General features: G+C 46.5%; 1 protein-coding gene across 2 annotated transcripts in view; it reads right to left on the bottom strand.

Annotated features, from left to right (window-relative positions):
* LOC123757624 (dynactin subunit 2) overlaps window positions 1-14,023 on the bottom strand; it is a 137,093-nt gene that overhangs the window by 60,440 nt on the left and 62,630 nt on the right. For both annotated transcript variants that reach the window (XM_045741452.2, XM_045741453.2), the window contains exon 7: window positions 1,420-1,608. In XM_045741452.2, coding sequence (XP_045597408.1) covers window positions 1,420-1,608 — 189 coding nt within the window. The remainder of the gene's footprint in view (window positions 1-1,419; window positions 1,609-14,023) is intronic.

Raw genomic sequence — 14,023 nt, 5'->3', positions numbered from 1 at the left:
TCAGAGAGAGAGTATTTATCCCAAGGACTGTTGGAAATCAGGTGCTGAAGTTTGCTGTGTAGTGTGGAGTGGTGGGGTGAGGAGAGGTGAGCAGTGTCAAATGCAATGGGAGATAGGATATTGCACAGATCACTGGGAAGAGAAGAAGACAGAAAGCGTTGCTGTTGACGTACTGTTAGAAAAGTATCGTCAATTTGCAAAGAGATTGAGTGATTAAGTTCTTGAAGAAGAAGGCGGGCATATTCCGGAAAAGGAGAACCCGAAATGTTGAACTGGAGAAAGTGAGATAAAGAAAGAGGGAGAACTTGCTCCGCTAGATAGTCTTTAAGAAGCATGAGCTGGTTCTTTCGACGTTTGACAGCAAGAAAGGAAGACTCGAAGGCGTGAAAAGGCTGTTTAAAGGAAGGTAGAGCACCAAAGAAATTAAACACAGTAAGGCACTTATGTGTGGCATCCATATGCAGATGAAGACACATAATAACATGACAATGACGAAACGTCGTCGTCATCACATTGTGAAACTGACGTCAAATTGTGCGTGTAGAAATTGAAGAGACGACGAAACGTCGTCGTCCCTTCAATTTCTAGTGTATAGTTTGGTCAACATATGAATAGGAATCACCTGTGTAGGGAGAAAGCCGGAAAGTGTCTGGAATCTAACCTCAAACGTATCATGTAAAACTTGGCCCTCTTTACATGATTTTATATAAATTATCTATTCCTTAAATGTATCCTCAAATGTCAAGTGTGGAACAGATGCACAATACTCAATTCCTTCTGGGAACTTCACTTCATTGAGAGGGCGACCCCTTCATGAGACCAACAAGATACAAGACTAGATATGTTTTGATGATATCAGATCAAGAGAGGTATTTACATCCCCACACCAGTCATATCTTAGAATACCAAAAATGAATATTAATAATAAACACCTACCACCACCCTATCTGACTGTATATTTAACTACACATTCCTTGTATACAACTCACATGTCACTAAGATTCATATGTACATATAGTACTGTACTGTAATTTAGTCTCAAGAAATCACACTGCAATAAAATTGTTATAGAGTTACATCACCAACTATCAATAGCAGCCTAGTTTCTTTTGTTCAAAATTAATTAGGCTTCTGTATATAAAGTCTCAGGTCAAGAGGATGGCGCATTAGTCATAGAAACCTCTCAGAAGAAAGAGAACTAAACACAATAAAACCATAAAGTTTCCTTACCGACATACCTAATTAACAGCAAGACTTAATCATTTTCTACAAGTTTAGATAAATTAAGGTCGCATCAAAATTTTTTCCTTATATTCTTCAATACAGAAGTCAAATTAATACAAAATACCAATATTCAGCACATAACAGTATCAATTAAACAAATTTTATATTCTTTGGAAAATATAGCTGCATGCTCACCTTGCTTTGTTTGTCTGCATCCTCAATCGCTGCCTTCTTCTCCGATATGGAATTCATACGGGTATGCACAGCATGCAATCTACCTTCCACATGATCCAAATGTGCAGGCTCCAGGAGGGCTAATCGTGCACTCAAAACCTGCACAGCTCCCACCACTGACTTATGGTTTGTCCAAGCTGAGAGACTCGACTGAAAATAAATATTAAGTACAGTAATGTATTTATATATAAAAAATTTACATCACACACAGCTTACTGTATATAGACCAAATTATCCTGCAAATATTAATGTGTCTATGGAAACCATGGAGGATATGTACAAAAATGGACCACTGCACACAAAATACCATATTTTTCTGCTCTTCATTTTGTTGGTGGCTTGAGGAGATGGCAAAAACAAAACAAAACCTTTCCTAAGCCAAGGTTGGTGCATATATATATATGATTAAACTAGGTCTAAGATTGTATATATTGGCCTAGGAGAGCTCATTTTAGCCTATAAGCTATGTTAGGTTGTTTCGCAGCCGAACTGTTACACAGTGGTAAATCATTCGCCTAGCACTTCGAGACCAATTTGGCCTAGGTTCGTATCCTGGCCGGTGAGGATTGACTGGGTGCCAATCCTTAACTGTATGCCTCTCTTCACCAAGCAGTGAATGGGTACGCGGTGATTAACCAATACACTGTGTAACGCACCTGCAGGTGCTCGACCGGTGGTGCGCAACGAGCCTCCGGGATCTTATAGGTATAGAGTACCATTCAAAACTGGCATGCGGTGGTGCAGATACAAAATGGATGCCTGAGGGTCCCAGTGATTGTCCGCCATTTTGAAAAATAAATCCCAGCATGCCTCAGGGCCCTGGGGATCCTCAGTTTCAAGGAAGCAACCATGTCTGATGCAGCGTCTACGAGCTACCATTTCACGGCCAGACGCGGTCATGCAAACAACTCTCTGAGGAGGAAATACGCGACATATTGTATGATGATGGTGCCATGGATGATGACTTAGACTATGATCCAGAGAAAGACCTTATACAAAGGTCTGATATGAGTGAGGGAGAGACTAAGGTGGCTGATGTCGCGAGTATGTACAGTACATGCGCCTCGCCCAGTCTGCCTCGCCGCCCTAGGTCAACACCGTTAGTCACCACCACCATGTGTGTCCTCTGATGCAAGTTTATTCAGTGACAGTACTTGTGATGAATCATTCTCGGGTTTCAGTGACATAGGCTCCGATACGAGTAGTGTTGAAGACCCGAGTACGAGCAACGAGGGTGTTACTAGGCAGGGTTTTTCTGCCCCAGCAACATGCCGAGGCAAGTGGCAGCATGTCATGCAGCCAGGACAATGATGACAGTGGCCCTTCTACATCAGGTGTTCGTGGTAGGCCTGCAATACGCAGAACAGCCTCATCTGTCATACCTATACACAGCTCTAGCACAAGACAACGGTGACGTGTTTTTGGTGCTCGTAGTGGAGTTGGCTGTGGTGTTGGCGTCAAAACCAAATCCCCCGGGTGTACTTGTGTGGGAGGATTGTGAGAGATTTGTCCCACAAATACCAACTTTTGATGGTACCGATGTTAGTGTGACACCATTATTTCCCTATACAGGTGACGATATGGCTGAAATCGACTACAGTATTTCTTGGCTTATTTTGACAATGAATTCATGAACCATCTTGTGGCAGAGACGAATAGATACTCTCACAGCCTCATAGACTCCGGCATTTTACCTGCCTGAGGCCTACCCCGACAAGCGGAACCGCGAGCCCTAGCACGACTCCTCCGGGACAAACCCAACCGGGACCCCCCGGAGAACCAACAAGTCAGACATCGGGCAGCAGCTAGAAGAAGCCGCTAGCATATACTGCTCGACCGCAAACAGCAAAGGACAAAAGGGCGAAGACAATCTAAGAGCCAGGGCCCAAGCGGATTCCAAGGAGGAAGCGAGCACCACCTGTCGACATGCGAGGAGCGCCATGAAAAACTGTGACAGTGCATCCCGCAGGATCGGCGCAAACAGCTTCAAAAGCCCAGACGATGCGCGAGCAGCCGAGACCAAGGCGTCAGACCCAGGAATGGCCCAAAATGCCTCTACATCCTCCTTAAGCCAATCCAATGACAGCTCCAGGAGAGAATAGAAATGCATGACCAAAGCCAGCAAGCCACGAGTGCGCAAGTCCTCGGCCACAAGCGCAGCCGACAAGGAGGGAACCTGCACGTGACGCTGAAGAGCACCAACATCCAGCAGAAGAGCAGGAGCGAAAAGACACTCATTAAGGTGTTCAAAGTCGCCCCCCAGGTAAACTTGGACCACCATCAATGCCTCGCGCCACTCAAGTGTGCGGGTACGACAGAAGGAGTCCCAAGCATCCAACGACAACAACGGGCAGTCCGCAAGCCAGGAGACCCCGGAATTTCATAACGAACCCAGTATGGAGACGAAGATCCTAACCGAAAGAAGACGGATCCACGATAGAGGCATATTCCGGGTCAAGTAGGAGGTAAGCCGCAATGGCCACCCGAACCTCAGCAGGCGAGATGCGGGAGGCCGAAAACCTCCGGAGGGATGGAAGTGAAGGATTCGCAGGGACACGGAACCGAACCTGGGGAGGAGACAAATCCAACACGTACGCAGAGGGGCGAAAAGAAAACCCTATTCCTTGTAACAGTAGGCCCCACTCTGAGGGTCAGAAATCCTAGGCGGGGACCAACGGGCCTGTGTCTGTTCCTCCCCGAACCCAGGAACCTCCATGTCATGCCCCGTGGTGTGGGGAGAGTCGTCTTCCAAGGCTCCAGCCTCACAAGAAAAAGCCAGGGTGGCCGAAATAGCATGAAGAGAGGGGGCCCACTGGTCAGACCCCAGAGCTATGGCTGGATGAACAGACTCGACCAAATAAAAAAAAAGAAAAACCTCGCAAGAGGACAGCGTACTCAGAAGGAACAGAGCTGGCCGCTGTTACAGTATAGATGAAAACTAGCTGCACAGTACACTGCACCCCTACCTGTGCAAAATTGCCATTTACCCCAAGGTAGACAAGGGTGGAAAAACCCCCAAAACACACTAGGTCAATCGTCAAGCAGCAACAGACCAACAGAGGTAGACACCTTACCTTGAGGTGCTTCCGGGGCTCAGCGTCCCCGCGCCCCGGTCGTCGACCAGGCCTCCGGGTTGCCGGACTGATCAACCAGGCTGTTAGACGCGGCTGCTCGCAGCCTGACGTATGAGTCACAGTCTGGTTGATCAGGTATCCTTTGGAGGTGCTTATCCAGTTCTCTCTTGAACACTGTGAGGGGTCGGCCAGTTATGCCCCTTATGTGTAGTGGAAGCGTGTTGAACAGTCTCGGGCCTCTGATGTTCACAAGACACAAGGTGACTTGTGAAAGATAACCCCAAGCCCCAAGGGCAGTACTTACAGGGCACTCAGGGAAGGTGACCCTAAGCACATGGAGCCCAAGTACCTGTGAATATTACTCCCAGCTCGCACGTCACCATAAGAGCAGTACTGAGGACAGCACAACACAAGTGTCTGGAGCTGGAACCACACAACTATGTGGTATCACATCAGCTGAAGAACTGAGGTGTGGATCGCTGGCCCGGGGCCTAGGGCTCCCCCTTGCCCCTTCCTGGGGAGTTGGGAGATGCTCAGACAAGCGGCACGGCTTGTGTGACGTCATGCACGTTTTCAATTGGGGAGTTCTGTCCATTTATTTGTTTATTTTAGTCATTTTTAACCAGAATAGGGGATTTGTTTTGGGGTGCTTACCTTTCTGGGTGCCTGTCCCGGTCAATGGCAGATACAGAATGCTTCAAATCATTTCTACAGGCCATCGCTCCTCGTACCTCTCTGAGGGGGGCCAGGTTCTGGCTCATGGTCTCTGGTAGGTCTAGAACTCCACCCACATCGACCGATACCAAATTCTAAAGAGATACATATCAGCCTAGAGAGTTCCAAGGAGAAGTAGGGGCTCCTTCCAGAAAAAAGGGCAGTCTGCAAGCCAGGATGACTCCGGAATTTCATAACAAGCCCAGTAATGAAACTAAGATCCAAACCTGAATGAAGATGGATCCATTAAAGAGGCGTAATCCGCTAATCCCATAGCGGCTGGCTCATAGCGGAGCCAGCCGCTATGAGAGGTGGTAACTAGCTGCACAGTACCTTGCGCCCCAACCAGTGACAACTACAACCCCCCCTACCCAGAAACAAACAGGGGTGAGGGAAACACCCCAGTTGACTCCAAAGGCGGCTAATCACTGAGCAGCAAAATACCTTGCGGAGGTAGCTTCCAAGGTGACATGTGGAAGATGGCCCCAAGGACTTCTGGGCACCTAGGGAAGGCGACCCTAGGCGCATGCAGCCCGAGTACTTGTGAATACGTATACTCCTGGCTCGTGCACCACTGAGGACATCACTTTACCACAAGGCACAGGATTGGAAATCTGGAGCCAGAGTCGCACAACCTTGCCTGCCTCACATCAGTCACAGAACTGAGGTGTGGATAGCCGGGGGTCTGGGGCTCCCCCTTCTCCATCCTGGGGTGGGAGGAGCCGTGCAGACAGTGCAGCTCCACCTTCACAGTGACGTGAAGACATCATACTCGTTTGTTCGTTTTCATTTGGGGAGTTTTGTCCCCTAGCTTGGCTTTCAGTAGCAATTTCTTGACCAGAATAGGTGTTTGTTTTGGGGCGCTTACCTTTCTGAGTGCCTGACCTAGTCGATGGCACAGACAGAATGCTTCCAATCACACGGAGGGAGGGGGGGGGGTTTCTATAGACCATTGCTCCTCGTGCCTCTTTGAGATGGGAGGGGCCAAGTTCTGTCTTGTGGTCTCTGGTAGGCCTAGAACTCCATTTGCTTAAGGCTGATGCCAGGGTCTAATACATTCATTTCAGGCCGGTTAGCTCCAAGCAGCCAAAAGGACTCCCCCCCAGAAACCGCTGAGAGAGTAGCATACTGCCGAATGTCATGCTTCAGCCTGCGGGCATGAGGGTAGCCCGCAGGCTGGTTGGACTTGACACAGTGGATAACCTGACACACATGAGCCCGGGAACAGGAAACCATGGAAACTGGATCTACCCAAAGAGCGTCCACAGTCACAGAATCAATGGCCCGCAGGTAACTACGTAAAGTCACCACCGGACACAACATGTGATGCAACCCCGGCCTAACCAACCAAGCATCCACAAACAAGAGACCCCTCCAGAAGCCCGCTGTCTCATTCTTCGCCAGAAAAAGAAGGAGAAAGCAGTAAATGAACAAAACGAACAGAACCCTTGGCGTTGGAGGAGAGCATGAAGTTCCCAACCCGACCCCCAGAGGTGAAGGCCAACAAAAACAAGGTCTTCTAAAAGCAATCCCTAACCGAAGGGACCACAACAAAGCGAAGAAAGAAAGAAAAGAAAGAACACAGTCTAAAGACCAACAAGGCTCAGGTGGCACACAAGCAAACCGGATGTGAAAAAAAAGCATTCAATATAATAAAACGCCATTTTCTAGGCGAGTCCCGGAGGCTCACCGGAGCTATCCAGGCTGATATGCTAATGTCAGACCTTGGCATCAGTCATGTGTATGGAGTTCTGTGGGCTTATCAGGAACCACGAGCCAGAACCTGGCCCCCCTCAGAGAGGCAAGGGGAGCAATGGCCTATAGGAACCTCCCGTGTGGTTGGAAGCATTCTATGTCTGCCTGACCGGGTCAGGCACCCAGAAAGGTAAGCATCCCAAAACAAACCCTATTCTGGTGAAATTATTGCTACCAAAAGCCGAACAAGTGGATAGAACTCCACTAAAAGAAACGAGCAAACAATCATGACGTCACACATTACCGTGCCGCTGTCTGCACAGCTCCCCACCCCCCGGGAGGGGGAAGGGGGGAGCCCCAGACCCCTGTGCCAGCTATCCACCTCTCAGTTCTGAGGCTGACGCTATAGGCAACAGTCATGTGTTCTGGCTCCAGTGGTTGTTTCAGCACTGTACCTTGTGTGTGGTGATTGTCTTTTAGGTGGTGCATGAGTTGGGAGTGATTCTCCAGTACCTGGGGCTACATGTGCCTAGGACTTCCTTCCCTAGGTGCCTAGAAAGTACGGCCCTTGGGGCTTGGGGCTACATTCCACAAGTTCCTTGGGTTCTGCCTCTGCTAGGCCATTTCCTGCTTGGTTTTTGGTCACTGTGTGCTAGGGTGTTCTGTCTCCCTTGCTCGCCTTAGGGTTGGATGCAGTTTGCACTGGTAGGGGCGCCAGGTACTGCACAGCTTGTTTTCACCAATCATAGCGGCAAGCGCTGTTCTGCCTGGGCACACTGTCCTCTTGCGGGGTTTTCTTTTTCTTTTTGTTTGCCTGCCTGGTGGGGGGGGGGGGTCTGCCTTCGTTCTTGCCCTCTGTGTACTGAGTTCTCTTCCTTCTTCCGGTGGTTCCCTCTGCTAGGTCCCTGTGAGTGTATATGTCCTGGGGTGTAGGGTTCAGTTCTTAGAATGTTGATTGGTAGACTTGGGCGCCAGTTAGCAATACTCAGCCTGGGCTTCCCTGAGCGTGAGTTCCAACTCAGGACCCTGGGAATCCCCACTGGGACGCATGGGTCTGATGGATGTGACCCCGGAGTCCCCCCTTGCTTTTTGCGAATTTGAGGGTAGCTCTGTCCCCTAGTCTCAGGGTGACTCTCACTGTTTCTGTGGGGAGCCCCTACGGCTCCCTGGAGCTTATCGGGCTAATGTATGTTATATTAGACTGGGACATTAGCTATGGAGTTCAGACCTACCAGGGACCAGCAGCAGAACCTGGCTCCTTCAGAGAGGTATCAGGGAGCAATGGCCCTGGAAAACCCCCCTTGTGGTTGGGGGTTTTCCTTATCTGCCATCGACCAGGGTTAGGCACCTAGAAAGGTAGGCATAACAAAACAAACCCCACATGGTAAGAAACTAAAACAAAAAAATGAACAGAGAGGTAGAAACTCCCTACAATCACAAGGAAACAAGCAAATATCACATTTTACTGCTGCGCCGCTCGTCCGCGCAGCCCTCCCCCTACCCAAGAGGGGGAGGCAGACCCCGAACCTTACCGCGCCGGCTGCCTAGCACCAGTTCGTAAGCTAATGTCAACCGAGACAGACGCTACTCTGGCCTCAGTTTCCTAGGCGGTGTTTGTCTTCGTGGCACTCACTGCTGTGTTTGTGTTGTGCGGTAGCCAGGTGTTTCTCATCAGCATCGGGGCTGCATGCGGTTAAGAGGCTTCCTTCCCTACGCGCCCTGTGAGTACTGCCCCTGCATGACAGGGTTAGCTTCCCTGGGGCATTCAGGAACCATTCCCGTAGAGGCTCTTGCTGCTCGAACTTTGCCTCGCCTTTGGGGCCCTTGTTTGGCCTTGGGTAGGGACTGGTATTGTGCTGGTTAGGGCGTTGCGCGACCTACTACCTCCGCGGCGAGTGGTTCCAGTTGCCTCTTGGGACAGTGTACTTTTGCGGTGTTTTTCTTTTGTTTTTATTTTCATAAAATATATATACGGTTTGCACCATTCCAGGACAGTTGTTCTCTACATACATGTATGTTTTGTGCGGTTTAAGAGTTAAGGGCACCTGGAAACAAACCTAGAGAGGAGCCCTACCTATCGCATTTGCCGGCGAATAAGACATACAATGTGTATAAAAATGTTTTGTTTTAGATAAAAATGAGCCTCTCGTTCAAAACTGTCGTAATATGGACAAGATACCGAGCACCGGAGGCTTGGGAGCCAGATGAGCAGACTGGGCAAGGTCGCGAGGCACAAAACCAGTGCCAAGAATAAAATAAATAAAACAGGCCAATGACCACAGTCTGTAAACACAAGACTGAGGTAATACAATACACAAGTACCAGAGTCTCGTACACAAGACAAGACTTCCCCGGGAACACATGACCGGGAGACATGACCACCACCCAAAATTCCTACGGGGAATGGACAGGGTAGAAAAAAATGAAGGAATCAATAAGATTGGTACACCCATAATGGGACACGGGTGGAAATCAAGTACCCAAAGGAGCCACAAGCATCAGAAAGAATGTGTCCAATGACAGAGTAGGAAGGAAAGGGGATACAGGAGGCAGTGATGTGGTGGAGGCAAACACCCTACATAAGATCAAATATAGAGATGCAGGAGCTAGAGAAGCTCAGGAATGTGTGCAACAGTAGAATGACGGGTGAGATACGGGCCCAGAGCCAAAGCGCAATCTCCGCAAGCACAACTAATAGAGTACAACAAAGTGAGTACAAACTTTAAAAAAAATACAGACAACATACTTGCAGTGATGAGGGAGGCACACACCAACTCATGCACCACTATAGAAGAAGCAGTAAAGGAAGTCAAACACTGCAGCAACCAAGATAAAACAAACATTAGGCTAGAAGTGAGGAAAGAATTGGCATCTAACCCGAAGTTGGTGCAAAACACAGTTGATCGGAGTAAGTCCCTGATCATTTTTGGCTGCAAAGAAAAGGCGATAACATCTAGGTCAGAAAGAGCTGTAGAAGAAGCTAAAGTAGTAGATAAAATTGTTGGCCTCGTGGAAGGTCTTACAAACAGAGAGAATGTGTGCGACTACAGGAGAATAGGCAGGTACGTAAAAGGGAAAGATCGACCTTTGAGGATCACCCTAAACGGTGCCAAACAGATGGAAGAAGTACTAAGGAATGCTAGAAAATTGCAAAGGGATGAGGATGGGAAAGGGTGGTCATTAAGACGAGATCTTTCAAAAGAAGATAGAGAGAAGCTGAAACTGAACCTCGCCGAGGCAAAACATTTAAATGAGAGCAGGAATGAAGAAGAAATAAATTCTTTTTTCTACAAAGTGATAGGGGTAGGCAAACCAGTAAAGTGGTACATAAGGGCAAACCAACAAAATCAATAGAGAGAGGGGGAACAAGTTCCTGAAGATTGTATACACCAACATAGATGGAGTGAGATCGAAGATACTGGAGTTAAGTGATGTAATACAGCTGCAGACACCAGACATTGTTGCACTCACAGGAGACAAAACTTGAAGATGTAATTTTAAATGAGGTCATATTCCCAAGGGGCTACTCAATTTGGAGACGGGACAGAAAAATTAGGAAAGGCGGTGGCGTTGCTGTGCTGGTAAAAGAACACCTAAAGGTGAAGGAAATAATGACTGCCAATCCACAAGAAGTTGACATAATAGCACTAGAGATCTGCTATGAGGATGATAAACTAATGATGATAAATGCATATAGTCCACCGCCAAGCAGCACATGGTCAAAGGAGGAGCTAGATAGTAAACGTGAAGGTCTTATAACAATAATGAGAGAGATTATAGCGAGAGCGGATATCGATAGATCACGACTGTTGATAGTCGGTGACTTCAACTTGAAATCCATAGACTGGGAAGCATATGAAGCTAAAACAGAAGATTTTTGGACCTGTAAATTTGTAGACCTCATCCTGGAAACATTCTTGTATCAACATGTTAAACAAGCTACGAGGATGAGGGAAGGGGACGTTCCCTCCATGCTAGATTTGATATTTACCAGGAAGGAGGAAGAGATATTTGACATTCAGTACCTTCCTCCCTTGGGTAAAAGTGACCATGTCTTTTTGGGAATAAAGTATGCAATGCGTTATAAGCTGGAAGAAAATAAGGAGGTTGAAGCAGTTGAAAAACCAGACTTCAGGAGAGGACATTATGGTGACCTTAGAAATTTTTTTAGTGAGTATAATTGGACAGACTTGATGCTAGGCAAGGAAGTGAATGAGATGTATGGCAAGTTTTGTGAAATATATGATAAAGGCACAAAAAAATTTATACCAAAACAGAGATGCAGAACTAGGAAACAGGATTGATTCAATAGAAATTGCGAGAGGGCTAGAGACCGAAAGACACAAAAATGGAATCAATACAGGAAGAGCCCGAACCCCCAAACATACCAGCGATACAAAGATGCGAGAAACAACTACACGGCAGTGAGGAGAGAGGCAGAAAGAAATTTTGAAAAAGGGATTGCGGACAAATGTAAAACAGAACCAGGTCTATTCTATAAATTCATAAACAACAAATTGCAGGTAAAGGATAATATTCAGAGGTTGAAAATGGGAAATAGATTCACGGAAGATGAAAAGGAAATGTGTGAAACACTAAACGAAAAGTTCCAAAGTGTGTTTGTACAAAATGAAATCTTTAGGGAACCAGATACAATAAGAATTCCAGAGAACAACATAGAACACATAGAGGTGTCTAGAGACGAAGTGGAAAAAATGCTCAAGGAGCTCGGTAAGAACAAAGCAGCTGGCCCAGATGGCGTTTCACCATGGGTTCTGAGAGAATGTGCATCTGAGCTCAGCATTCCACTTCACCTGATCTTTCAGGCATCCCTGTGTACAGGAATCGTAGCAGACGGGTGGAAACAGGCTAACATAGTTCCAATCTACAAAAGTGGCAGCAGGGAAGACCCCCTCAATTATAGACCTGTATCATTGACAAGTGTAATAGTGAAAGTATTGGAAAAACTAATCAAAACTAAATGGGTAGAACACCTAGAGAGAAATGATATAATATCAGACAGACAGTATGGTTTTCGATCTGGAAGATCCTGTGTATCGAATTTACTCAGTTTCTATGATCGAGCCACAGAGATATTACAGGAAAGAGATGGTTGGGTTGACTGCATCTATCTGGACCTAAAAAAGGCTTTCGACAGAGTTCCACATAAGAGGTTGTTCTGGAAACTGGAAAATATTGGAGGGGTGACAGGTAAGCTTCTATCATGGATGAAAAATTTTCTGACTGATAGAAAAATGAGGGCAGTAATCAGAGGCAATGTATCAGAATGGAGAAATGTCACAAGTGGAGTACCACAGGGTTCAGTTCTTGCACCAGTGATGTTTATTGTGTACATAAATGATCTACCAGTTGGTATACAGAATTATATGAACATGTTTGCTGATGATGCTAAGATAATAGGAAGGATAAGAAATTTAGATGACTGTCATGCCCTTCAAAAAGACCTGGACAAAATAAGTATATGGAGCACCACTTGGCAAATGGAATTTAATGTTAATAAATGTCATGTTATGGAATGTGGAATAGGAGAACATAGACCCCACACAACCTATATATTATGTGAGAAATCTTTAAAGAATTCTGATAAAGAAAGAGATCTAGGAGTGGTTCTAGATAGAAAACTATCACCTGAGGACCACATAAAGAATATTGTGCAAGGAGCCTATGCTATGCTTTCTAACTTCAGAATTGCATTTAAATACATGGATGGCGATATACTAAAGAAATTGTTCATGACTTTTGTTAGGCCAAAGCTAGAATATGCAGCTGTTGTGTGGTGCCCATATCTTAAGAAGCATATCAACAAATTGGAAAAGGTGCAAAGACATGCTACTAAGTGGCTCCCAGAACTGAAGGGCAAGAGCTACGAGGAGAGGTTAGAAGCATTAAATATGCCAAAACTAGAAGACAGAAGAAAAAGAGGTGATATGATCACTACATACAAAATAGTAACAGGAATTGATAAAATCGACAGGGAAGACTTCCTGAGACCTGGAATTTCAAGAACAAGAGGTCATAGATTTAAACTAGCTAAACACAGATGCCGAAGAAATATAAGAAAATTCACCTTCGCAAATAGAGTGGTAGACGGTTGGAACAAGTTAAGTGAGAAGGTGGTGGAGGCCAAGACCGTCAGTAGTTTCAAAGCGTTATATGACAAAGAGTGCTGGGAAGACGGGACACCACGAGCGTAGCTCTCATCCTGTAACTACACTTAGGTAATTACACTTGGGTAATTACCACTCCACCCATGTCATAGAAGACATAACCCACAACGGAGCCATGTTACACATAAGTGAACGACTGAGTAACCAGTAAGAACAATGGTGCATTAACTAAATGAAAAATGCCCCTAAAACGGTTAAGGAATGATAAACTTTCAACCGTCCAGCCGCCATATTCAAAGAGTGGATGACAATAAACCACAGCTGTGGGATGGTGTGGGGCCTCGTAGCCTGGTGGATAGCGCGCAGGATTCGTAATTCTGTGGCGCGGGTTCGATTCCCGCACGAAGCAGAAACAAATGGGCAAAGTTTCTTTCACCCTGAATGCCCCTGTTACCTAGCAGTAAATAGGTACCTGGGAGTTAGTCAGCTGTCACGGGCTGCTTCCTGGGGGTGGAGGTCTGGTCTAGGACCGGGCCGCGGGGACACTAAAAAGCCCCGAAATCATCTCAAGATAAGCCCTGGCAGCCAGTCGCGGCAATACAAAAAAAAAAAAAAAGCTCACAACACAAGGGTCACAAGCAGTACTGTATAGTAAAACATTTGTTAAAAAATATAACCAACAAAACCGCTGATAAGAGAGGAAGTAAGCACAGAGGTACCAAAATCACCGCGAAATATTGCGCAATAAATGTACGATGAACTACGCATGATATTGATGTTTTTTTCTCCCCAGTACAAAACATCCAGGCAAAAGATGGATGCATCCGATGCGAAGGTTATGGATGCATCCGATGCGGCCAAATATGGGAATACTAATTCAGATAGAGGACGAAAACCCCTCTCCTGCAGCAACAACACTGGCGCAGTGGACAAAGAGCCCAAGCAGGGTCAAAA

The sequence above is a fragment of the Procambarus clarkii genome, chromosome 19, assembly GCF_040958095.1.
Source record: "Procambarus clarkii isolate CNS0578487 chromosome 19, FALCON_Pclarkii_2.0, whole genome shotgun sequence".
In the NCBI taxonomy this organism is placed as follows: domain Eukaryota; kingdom Metazoa; phylum Arthropoda; class Malacostraca; order Decapoda; family Cambaridae; genus Procambarus; species Procambarus clarkii.
Note: the sequence above shows the minus strand (reverse complement) of the source record. Positions and strands in the feature narration are given on the sequence as shown.